This window comes from Eurypyga helias, unplaced genomic scaffold (genome assembly GCF_000690775.1).
Source record: "Eurypyga helias isolate BGI_N326 unplaced genomic scaffold, ASM69077v1 scaffold10499, whole genome shotgun sequence".
NCBI classification, from domain to species: Eukaryota; Metazoa; Chordata; class Aves; order Eurypygiformes; family Eurypygidae; genus Eurypyga; species Eurypyga helias.
The window spans coordinates 4,225-15,647 of NW_010271369.1; the positions used below are offsets into that span (position 1 = coordinate 4,225).

At 59.2% G+C, this 11,423-nt stretch overlaps 1 protein-coding gene across 1 annotated transcript; it reads right to left on the reverse strand.

The window, feature by feature from the left end:
- Positions 1–280: 280 nt before the first annotated feature.
- Positions 281–10,625, reverse strand: SRF (serum response factor (c-fos serum response element-binding transcription factor)). The gene is made up of 6 exons (XM_010158788.1): positions 10,362–10,625; positions 4,833–5,094; positions 2,571–2,690; positions 1,659–1,850; positions 869–945; positions 281–599 (listed from the first exon to the last, which is right to left on the reverse strand). Exons 1-6 carry the CDS (start codon positions 10,527–10,529, stop codon positions 504–506), a joined length of 915 nt encoding a protein of 304 aa, XP_010157090.1. The 5' UTR covers positions 10,530–10,625; the 3' UTR covers positions 281–503.
- Positions 10,626–11,423: the final 798 nt, after the last annotated feature.

Consider the following 11,423-nt stretch of genomic DNA (forward strand, 5'->3'; position numbering starts at 1 on the left):
CCCCAAAGCCACCTGCCTGCGGCCATCAGCCCCGCCTCAGGCTGCTGCACCCCCAGCTGTGCCTGCAGGGAGGCTCTGGGTCCCAGCTCAGCCCCATGCAGAGTAAACACTCCTGGGAAAGGTGACTCGGAGCCCCCAGGAGCCAGAGCCTCCGCCTGGGAATGGCCTGCAGTACTTATTTGCAGCGCAGCACAATCCTCCCCTTGAGAGACAAGTTCCTGTGGCTGGCGTGAGACCAGCACAGCTGCTGCAGCATCCAAACGCCCCCGAGCCCTGCGTGGCCCCAAGCACAGCTCCACCCCAGGTGGGTCCTGCAACCCCACGTGCGTGTCTGTGTGTGTGTGTGTGGGTGGGTGCGTGTGTGTGTGCGTGTGTGGATGAAGGAAACGTGAAAAGGCAACAATAAATAACTGGTGCAGTCTGTAAGAGCAGGAATCGACGCCAGCCCCCCCAGCACTGGCACGACAAGCCAGGGACAGCACAAGGCCGGCAGCAGAGGCCTCTCAGTCACTCTTGGCGCTGTGTGAGGTGTCCAAGTTCACCACCTGCAGCTCCGTCAGGCTGCTGCCACTGCTGCTCTGCTGCCCGATGACAGCCATCTGGAGAGAAAAGGGAGGAGGAAGCACTGGGGGACAGCGTGCCCTGAGACCATGCATGCCAGCAGCCAGGGTGGCACTGTCCTTCCTGGGCACCTGTCCAAGGAGGGCAAGACTTCTTCCACAAACAGCACTGACAGCTTTCCCAGACCTGGAGACTGGTTCTACCCAAGAGCCTAGGTCTGCCCAGACCCACAACGGATGCGCAAGCAGGGGCAGAGCAAGGACGAAGGACACCCCCTGAACGTCTGCGAGGACCACTCTGCACCTACCTGGTGAAGCTGGACAGCGGAAACTGGGATCTGAACGGTGCCTGATGGGGCTGTCAGGAACACTTGGGGGACACCACCTGCCATAGAGAGAGAGCACAAATGACATCACCCCTAAACGGCGCTCCCCTATGGGTTCTTTCTCTGAGCTCCACGGAGCTTCACCAGCACGAAGGTGCCCACTTGCATGCGTGGAGGCATCCCAGGAGAAGGCCACATGCATTAGTTTTCCAGAAGCAGGCATAAGCCCTCAATCCAAGTCTTGCCTGCATGGCTTCATGCTGCTCTGCCCACCCATGCAACCACACATACCCCTAAACGGCGCTCCCCTATGGGTTCTTTCTCTGAGCTCCACGGAGCTTCACCAGCACGAAGGTGCCCACTTGCATGCGTGGAGGCATCCCAGGAGAAGGCCACATGCATTAGTTTTCCAGAAGCAGGCATAAGCCCTCAATCCAAGTCTTGCCTGCATGGCTTCATGCTGCTCTGCCCACCCATGCAACCACACATCCCCTCCAGCGTCTCCTAGCTCCCTCCACTGCCTGCCCCATACGTCAACCCGTCCCAACATCCCTCACCTCTTTCCCCAGCAAACGTCTTAAGCAATCCTTTGCACATGAGACTGGCAGGATGTAAAAGCACGCATCAAGCATCACCCTTGCCTTTGTACAGCCGCTAGGACTGCTTAGGGGAAAATTCTTTGAAATTAATACACAGCATAAATACACGTGAGACGAGAAAAATCGGGGTGTCAGAGCACTTAAGGGAGCGCCGACCCAGACTGCTGCCTTACCCTGATCCTGGACCTGGCCGTGGGACACCTGCATCGCTGAGGGCGCCTGTGAGAAAGCGTTGAGGACTGCGAGTCCACCGTCCGCAAGGCCAGATGTGGGCGCGTACATCACCGCATGTGGGCTGGGGTACATCATGTGGCCGCCCACAGTGGTTGGCACAGACGACGTCATGATGGTTGCAGGGAGGGTCACTGGCACCAGGACAGACTACGCGTGAGCCACACCAAAGGAATCTGCTACGCTCACATGCTTGCTCGGCCCCCCCTCCCTCCGCCCCTCTCAGCATGCTGTCCGGAAGGAGCAGGTACATGGAGATACCCATCTTGTTGTCCCAAGCTCTTGGGGAAAAGCCCCAGGGAACAGGCAGGGAGAGATCAAACCTCCCCTTCCACGAGCATGAGGCGGCAGAAAAACGCAGTAACCGAACATCCCAGGACTGAATTAAACTTGAGATACAAGTTTCCCGATGAAGCTTTAATAACACTGTTGAACAGGATTCGGCCTGTATCCAGGCACCTGAACTCAAACCTTGCTGACAACAGAGGTGTCCCTCTGCATCTACAGCAAAAACCTCAGCAGATGTGAGCCAGTGCCTTGTCCCAGGGGCAACACTGTCTCACTAAGAGACCATCCGAGAAGCTGGCAACCTGTTTCCAGCTCCATGCTCCAAGTAAGAGCAGAAGATGTATCTGTGAGGTGCCCTATACACAGCAGCATCTACCTAGATATAGTGTAGCACAGGGGCTGGCAACAGGGATAAATACACCTGGGAAAGCGTCGGACAGGCTGGGACAGAGCTGGTCTGAGGAAGGGTCCTGGGCAGGGAGCTCGTGTGAGGTCTGCTGGGGGGTCTGTCATCAGCGGTGGTTAGGAGGGAAGGCAGAATATGGTTACCGTAATGTCCCAGTTACCTGTTCCGCTGGAAGAGGTCTGGGTAAGGTCAGTGCTGCTGTCACTGGAAGGAGACGTTTGCTGCGGTGCCTGGTGCACCTGGATCGCCTGGACTGGGACCTGTTGAGCCATGGTACCACCTGGGGAGAGAGAGGAGCCCATGAGCCTGTGGCTCAGCAGGGATACAGGCACTCTGGGCGATGGCAAAGTCCCCCCAGTTCTTCTCCAGCCGCACACAGCTCTGCACTGCGCTGCAGAAGGCTAGCCAACAGCAGCACGTGGCAGAAACCCCGCCTTGCCCCAAAGACCAGGCCAAAACCTGCTCTTTCCTGGCACACAGGAGCCAAGAAGGGGTTAGCTGGCCTACTGTGCTCCAGAGAGAAAAAAGCCATAGCAGCTTCTGCCTGCTCCCGGCCACGGTTCAGGAGTGTTTGGGGCCCTCCTCACCGTTCCTGGCACACAGTGTAGATGACATTGGACAGAGAGAGCCCAGCACACGCCCCCAGCACTGCAAATGCTCAGCCAGCCCTTCAAGGATCATCTCACTGCACCGAGAACTGCGAGAGCCCAAATGCCTAGGCCAGCTGGACCCCACTGCCTTCACACTCTGGAGCCCAGCTCCATCCTCCACAGGACACTCAGGGAATAGCTGTCTCACCCAGCTTGAGATCTCAAGGACATCACAGTGCCCTACAGAGGGGTTAGAGACCACCGGGTGCGTACTCCAGAGCTGCAGGGGCACAGCTACACAGCCTCCAGCCCACTCGCTGCAAAGCTCCTCAGCTCCAGAGACGGAGCTCGGCACAGAAAGCTCCTCTCAGGGTCAGGTCCTGTCTCCAGCGGGAAGAGCGAGGGATGCCAGACAGCATCACTGACCACCTCGCTCAGACTGGGCATCTCCACAGGTACCGCACCACAGACACACATCCCTTACGCTCCTAGCTCCTCCAGATCACAAGGGAAACCCGGTCCCCTTGCACGGGATCACACTCTGCCAGGACCCACAGGAGCCATAAGGGCTCTAAGAAAGGGTGCAGGCTCTCAGGCTCGTCGACTTGGGCACAAACAGGCAGGACACAAGAAATACTGCCTCATCCCAAGCGCTGGTCCTCAGACGATGGCTGCCCCTGCAAAGAAGAGCCTCGTCCCACAATGAAACTCCAGCCAAGAGCACGTCCAGCCCCAGTACAACACCTGGAGAGCCTCGACTCAGCGCAACAAGAAATTCCTACAAAAGGACAATGCGCACCAGGCAGCACAGTAGCACCACTCCCTCCTCTGCTCTGGGTCTCTCCTAATTCATCCTCTGCACTGTGGCTCAGTGACTGACTGCAGATCCCAGTACAAAAGCAAGGGCAGCTGCTCAGAGCCAAATGCCAGCACTCAAAACACATCCTTTGGGCGTCTGAGCCCCTGTGGTCTCCTCTCATCAGTCCCTCCTAGCAGCACAGTTCAGCCCTGGCACAGTTGCACAGGGACCTGTCTCCTCTGTGACTGCTACCCGCAGGGCAATCCCTGTGGCAGGAGGCTGACATCCCACTGCTTCCCTTGGTCGGTATCCCTCAGGATGCTGCTCCAGCCTACGCCAAGCATTCTCCGCCCTGTCTTCCCATCTGTCCCGTGCAGCCACACAGCCAGGGTGCCCTGTGCTCTGCCTCCTCTGTGCTCCCACCTCAGCTGGGGTCAGCTCTCTGGCCAGGACCAGGACCCCCACAGACACCTCCACCCCCCCACCTCAAGCAAGCGGAGGAGAAGCGAGTGCTGACCTGTCAGCGACACGATCTGCCCTCCAGCTCTGGCAGGGAAGCGGAAGACTGTCTGCTGTGCCTGCTGCAGCTGTCCAGCCGTGCCCGGGACCACCTGGCCCTGCTGGCTGGAAAGAGCCAGGGAGTGCGGCTGTAACTGAGTGAGAGGAATGGTAGGGGTCCCCGGAGACAGGGAAGCACCTGCCAAAAGGAGGGAGAAAGAAAGGCTTTGTCACCACCAGCTCTTTTCACTCCCTCCAGGCTTCTCGGTGCTGCCCTGGGGTCCCAGCTCAGCTCCCTGCGCCCACGCCCTTCCCAGCAGCAGGGCCAGCTAGCAGCACTCTAAGGGAACAGGCACTCCATGACCCTTCTCCAGCCACCGGCCGGGCTGAGCTCAAGCAAGGAATCCCAGCCAGGTCCACTCTACAGCAGCAACCACTTTGCTTCCTCCTGCCACTAGGCCTCCTCTCCTCTGGAGAGGGCAGCAACACACTCCAGGTGTGGAGACAGATGGATGCAGTCCTTAACAGCACTGACCTGACATGAGGGTGAAGCCGGTGGGGATCGGCATGAGGCCCCCCGATGTCACTGCACTGGCTCCAGTAGTCTTCAGCACTGTCCCGTTGGCACTGGTGACGGCATTGGGGCTGATGCTGGCAGACACTGGCGCCAGGTAATTAGTGATGGGGAATGACGCGCCACTGCTGACCTGCATGGAGGTCGAGGTGGTGGGGGCTGTCTGGATGGTGGACGTCGTCCCCGGCAGGTTGGTGACAGTGAACGCTGGTTTCAGTGTATCCTGGGGAAGGAGAGATTGTGACAACTCAGACCAGCCCTTGGATCCGGTCAGCATCTGCCCATGAGACCAAACCAGGCTCCAGAGGCCGCATCCCCATGCTAAACCATACCCCCACCGTGGGCTGCCAGCACACGGACCAGAGCCAGGGTAGCAGAGAGGAGCTGCTTGTACAAATTGAAGGAGACTGTGCCCAATAATGCAGTGTGAGGAGAGCTGGAGAGAGCTCAGCGTAAACCTTGGATACAAGCCCAGGGCCACACAGGTCCCCTGAGAGGCTTCCCTGCAAGACACCAAGGGACAAAGCAACCCTTCCCCTCCCCAGGCGTCCTCACAGCCTCTAAGAAGAGAGCAGCCTCTTTTTGGCACACAACAAGCAAAAGCAGTCCTCGCAGGCACAGACGTAGAGGCAAACACACTGTCTCCTGTCAGGAACACACACCACTTCCCTTATGGCAGGAAACACATGGCCAAGAACAAGCCATGAACTGGCTCTTAAAGGCAGCTGTACACTGCAAGCAGCAAGGGAGAGGTGAGTAAGGCCAACGCCAGGCACCAGGGAGGCCCAAGCCCAGCCTGACAGCTGCTTTGGCAGGCCCTGGGGAAAGCCTCCACAAATCTCCTGGAGCAAAGGGGAGAACCTGGCCGGGGAACCACCCGTTTTGCTAGTCCACTAGCATGAGATGAGCATGAGGCAGATGCTGCCAAGGGACCCTGGCATGTTAGCTACAGCCAGCACACGCCACGGTCCTGCAAGGAGCGTCACAACTCTGTGCCCGAGGACAGCATCGCCAGGGAAGCTGAGCACCAGGGCCGTGTGCTGGGCCAACGCTAGCCCAAGAGGCTAGCCTCCGGGGCCTGGGAATGCAGACGGAATGCAGATACCAGGCTGCAGGGCACGTAACCCCCCAGTTTCTGCAGCCGCAAAGCACGTGCCTGGACATGGCTCGGATCTGGGGGAACCAATCAAGCCCAGCACGGTTCCCCCAGATCCCCTTCTGGATACCCAGGGTCTGTGCGGCCCCCCTCCAACCCTGGCCAAGAGCAGACTGCAACTACACTGCTCCACAGAAGCCGGTGCCACAGGCCACAAGGGACCTGCTGTCCCCGTGTCCTGCCACTCCCGGGAAGAGTTAAGGCTGCCCCACTCCCACCCCTCCCGCTCCAGGCTGGTGGGCCCAGCTCTCCCACGTGCTGAGCCTTGTTCCCAGCTTGTCAAGCTGCCAGGAACAAGGAATTCACAGCTCAACGAACAGCTAAAAAAGGGAAGGCAGCCCATTTTGGACAGGGGGAGCCAATCCCGGGCACTCAGCTGTGCCCTAGGGCCTGGGGAGGGAAGAGAGGAACGCCCCTCCGCCTTGGCACCACAGTCCCTGAAGTCCAAATTAGAAGAGGCACGTGATAACGGAGCAGGGCCCAGAGGAGGCACTTTCCATTAGCTCAACCACAAACTCCTGCCATCCCACATGGAACACGGAGGCTGTGGGCGCCCTCCCCACATGGTGACAAGGCAGAGCTCCCCCCGGCCCGCTAGGCCATGGGAGCCATAGCAGAGAAGCGTGGGTCCTGTTCCCAGCTGGAAAAGCCGAGCTCCCTCACCCCTAGGCATAGCCCTGAAGCTGTACACCCTGAGATACAGTCCCCAAGCAGCCAAGGCACTTAGCATCCCCCCACGTTCCATACTCTCAGGGCTAGAGGAGGCATCCCAAAACATTCACAGCACCCTACTCAGGGGCATTCCCAGGACTCCCTAGAAGCAGGAGAGCAAACCTCAGTATGATCAGAGCAGCAAAGGTGCTTGGGAGGGATGCTGTGCCAGCAGGCTTGAACCATGCACGCCCCATCTCTGCCCTCCCTCCTCTGCCACAGGTGGGACTCAGGTCACTCCCATCTCCACTGTGCTCCTCTTGGGCTGCAGCAATAGCTCCCAGTACAGAAAGAGAGCTGGGAGAGACCTTGGGACTGGACACCCACTGCCTTCTCCCCACACTTGTCCGGGATGCCTCAGGGCACCTTGGCTCCCCCCAGCACCCTGCAGAGCCCGGGCTACGTGACGAGGGCAGCCTTCAATAGGAGCCAAGTCATGGGTCACCTTCAGCAGAGATTACCCAAGGGGACACAGACAGGTCCTGAGGCAGCACAGCAGCCCTGAGAGCCCTTTCCTCCCGCATCCAGCTGCACATCCCTTCCCCGCCACAGCTCACTGCAAACTTCAGTTTGCAGAGCAGCGCCTGAGGAATCAGCACACAGCAGAGGTGCAGCGCAGCGGCAGGAGACGCCTGCACAGACCCACACCACTGTGCACGTTTGAGATATGCTATACGGCATGAATGGACCCCAGGGCACGGCCCAGGCCATCCAAAGCCTATCCTGGACCACAGCAGAGCCTTGGGGACAGAAACAATCCCAATCCACAGCTTCTGGAGACTGCCTGGGACAATGCTGTTCAGCATGGCTCAGACCCCCCAAGCCAGCATTACTACACAGATGTTGCAGGACAAATGGCCTTGGAGAACACAGGAAAACCCAGTCTGGTCTCCAACACCTGGTGGCAGAAAGTCACACCCTTCCCCCATCCCAAAAGGAGATAACCAGATCAGGCCTACTTCCACGCCCTCATGCCAACCTAGAGCCCCCGAACTCCCTCCACAATCCCAGCTCCCACATAACCACAACCAACGGACTCCATGATAGCACTGTGCCCTTTGAGGACCCGCAAAAGGTCAGACAGGTCGGTGCAGGTCAGTGCCATTGTGAGGATCCAGCTGCTGTCTTGAACGTACAGCGTGCCCCAGCTCAGCTCCATGGGAGGGAGTTTGGGTTCGGCACAGTAGGAGGATCTCGTACCTGCAGGCTGCTGACTGCAGGTAACAGACTGGCTGCATTGCTTCCCCCCTCTGCTGCAGCAGCTGAACACAAGCAGGTTTGGTCTGTACGGAGGTCCAGGAAGCAGTTCCACAGGAAAGCCAGGGAGCAACTGCCCAGTCCTCTCAGAGCATCCTATGCGGCTGGTCCTGATGGTCCAGGCACTTAATTCCTGCCACCTCCTTCAACGAGGCAGCTTACCCAGTGTACCTCCCACCCCTCAGCAAGGATGCCAGCCACCCAGCATGGCCCACCCACAGGTTCCCTTCATCCTCAGGGGGCTTCTTGGTCTGTCTGAATTGAGCTGATCTCTGCCAGAGTCCCACACCAGGCTCCCACCCCTGCGGAACGTACAGCAGGACTGGGGAGGCTCAGGGTGGGACTGTCCCCAGCCCCGGGGCTTGCCATGACAAGAACAGGCCAGGGTGGGTTTAGCCAGAATGTCAAGCAGAAGACAAGGCAACTGGGTTCCTTCAGCCCCACAACAAATGCTGGCTGTGGCCGCAAGGCACCCCACACTAGGCACTTTCACGGGAGTACTGGGATGGAGCTTGCGGGGCACTAAGTGGGGGTGGCATCAGAAAGCGGGCAAAGAGAAGCTGCGTTGAGGTCTCCTCTGCAGAGTAACTGCACCCCAAGAGCACAGTTCCCTTAGGGCCACCTAGCAGTACTTTCAGGGAAATTAAAGGACACGATGTGGACAAGCCCCATACCAGGGAGAGGGCAGCTGCCATGCACAGTGCTTCCTGCTCCTCCGTATTACTCCAGGCACAGGCAATTTGTCTCATTACAAAACCCACAGGACTTGCCTTTTCATCCAGGAGAAGCCCAAGAGACACATATCCTCACAAACACAGGCTGCACAAGGAAGAAATCACTGGTGACAACGGGCCCCTCTGCCTACTGGAAAGGGCTGCCACAGCTCACACTAGGAATCAGAGGCACCCAGGGAAGTCACACCCGAGTGGGACAGCCACGACTGTTACTGGGCTCCCATCAGCGAGAAGACTTCCCAGCGACTCCTCCGGGCTCCAGCACAGAGCTCTCCAGCCAGCAACACTTTGGCCCACCACAGCTCCTCTGCCTGCAGGGATCTCTGGGACTGCTGACATTTCTCAGGGCTCGGGAGGGATAAGCTTTGGCTTGGTGCAGCACTGCACACACAGCGGGAAGAGGGCATGGAGGAATCGTGGCTGTGGGGTACCCACCAGCACCCCGACCAGAGCTGTTGGGCTGCCAGAGGCTACAAACACGCAGCTGAACACCGCTGCAGCCCCAAACACCATGCGGGATGTGCCTCAGGGCTGCACTTGCTGCCTTTGGGGTTACAGCACAGATCTCAAACACGCTTCTCCAGGTCCTGTCCGCTCAATGTTTAGTGGCTACTGTACAGTGAGGATGCCGCTGCGGCTTGCGTACAGCTGGCTGGAGGGCTCCTAGAGCAAGGCCACTGTTCATGTGGGAGGATGCTTTTGCAGCAAGCCCAGCACCCATGCCATGAGCACAGGTACAGCAGAGCTGCAGCCACTTGCAGCACCCAACAGCACCCAGACGCCTAGGGAGATGTGGCACAAGGCCTGGTTCAGCATGCTGTCCCAGCCTTGCTCCACAAACTCCCCTGCCTCCCATCTCCAATCACCTGCAGACCCAAGCACCAGCCCACAAAGGAAGCAGCAGGAACACAGGAACTAGCTTTCTTGCAACAGCTCTGAGGAACAGCACCAGGGGATGCAGGGATGAGACAGGCCCCTTCCAGCAGAAAAGGGCCATTGCCAGACTCCGCACCCACGGGTGGGCCCTCAGCAGCACCCTGGGCGAGAGGCCACGAGTAGCACGGGCAGGCAAGGGACAGCACCTGCAGAGACACCAGGCAGGGAGCAGAAACAGGCCATCCAGCCAAATGTTTCCATTCCCCATGTCCTCCCTGCCCCCTTCCAAAACAGCACCAAAGCAAGAGACAGCTGCAGCTTATAAGGAATGTGAGGGGCCCTGCCAGGGACTCTGGCGAGGGAAACCAGGCCTTATAAGGCCATGGAGGCAGAATCAAATTTTTATCAATGAGTGCAAGAGCATGGAGACGCCCGGGGAGAGATAACAGCGCTGCGAGCTTGCCAGGGGGGTGGGCTGAGCCAGTGGGGAGCCCCACTGAAAAGGCCAGAGCCAGGACACCTGCCACCCGCTTCCCTCCCTCTCCAAATCACTGCTGCTGCGAGCCAAGAAGAGGAGACAGCCTGAGGGGCTGCGGCGTGAGCTGGCAGGAGTCGCAGCAAAAGGGGACCTGTCCTCAGCTTCCCAAGCTGCTATTCAAGGAGGGCTGGGGGCGACTGGGGCTCCCAGCCTAGCCCCACGAGCGCAGCCCGTGACCCCAGGATGCCTGGGCAGGCGGCCGAGCACAGGAACCTCACCTTGGTCTCCCCGCTGCTGTCCGACTCGGACACCTGGTAGGTGAGGTCCGTCTCCTCAAAGCCCGTGGCACTCATGCGCTGATCGGTGGTCGGGTCCGAGCGCGGGGGCGAGTCTGGGGAGTTGAGGCACGTTTGGATCAACGCTTTCCCCGTCTCACTGGTGATCATGGGCTGCAGCTTCCGTGTAGCAAACGTGTACACATGGCCCGTCTCGCTGGCCACCAGCAGCAGGACTTGAGTGCCGGTCAGTGTGGAGAGCTCGTAGGCCTGCCAGCAGCGCAAGGGGAGAACATGAGTCACAGACAGCAGGGACACATACAGTGCAAGAAAAGAGCCCCCAAGGTGTCTCTGCACTCCCAGCGAGACCCTCCTTTTGCTCACACCAGCTCCGGCTCCTGCCACCCCAGAGGAACTGTGACTTCTAAAACCAACTCAAGAGGGGTTCCCCACAGGTTGAAGTGCCCCATGCCGGGTCCCCATCTCCTCTGGCGTGCCCTCAAGAGACACATGTGCCAAGAGGCCACAGAAAGAAAGTGGTCCCCTCAGGAAAGTAGCCTAAGGACATGGGGACACTGGGCTGTCCCATTCTGGAAGTCCCACCCGCTTCTACAGAGACATCTCGATGTCTTCCCCCTCTCCCCTCTGCTGAGCCATGCGAGAAGATGCTACTCAGCCCACGTGTCCCTGCTACCTCTTTCCCCTCACTGACATCCCAGCAGGACCGGGACCCAAGTTCCCCTCTCAGCGTTCCCAGTCCTGAGCACAGGACACCCAAACTCCCCGTCAAGTGAGGGTGCCATCCCGCAGGACTGACCCCTGGGCTAGGAATCACACCCTTCATACGCCATCACGGCACGCCCAGCCGTCTCGCAGAAGCCGTCAGAGACAGGACGCGCGCTCCGCATCCCGTGTGCCCAGCGGTACCCCGCCACCGTTCCCAACTTCCCAGGGCGCGCGAAGCCCAGCTCGGCTGGGATGCAGCACGGCCCAGTCGTTCAGAGGATGCTCTGAGCACCAGCGGGGACTCAGATGAGCCAACATCACCCAACCGCACGCGAAACC

Coding starts and splice junctions, on each gene's coding strand:
- SRF (XM_010158788.1), bottom strand. CDS start 10,529: ATGATCACCAGTGAGACGGGGAAAGCGTTGATCCAAACGTGCCTCAAC. Junction 5,095..10,361: donor ACAGCAGCGGGGAGACCAAG/GTGAGGTTCCTG, acceptor CTCCTTCCCCAG/GATACACTGAAACCAGCGTT. Junction 600..868: donor CCGCTGTCCAGCTTCACCAG/GTAGGTGCAGAG, acceptor TTTTCTCTCCAG/ATGGCTGTCATCGGGCAGCA.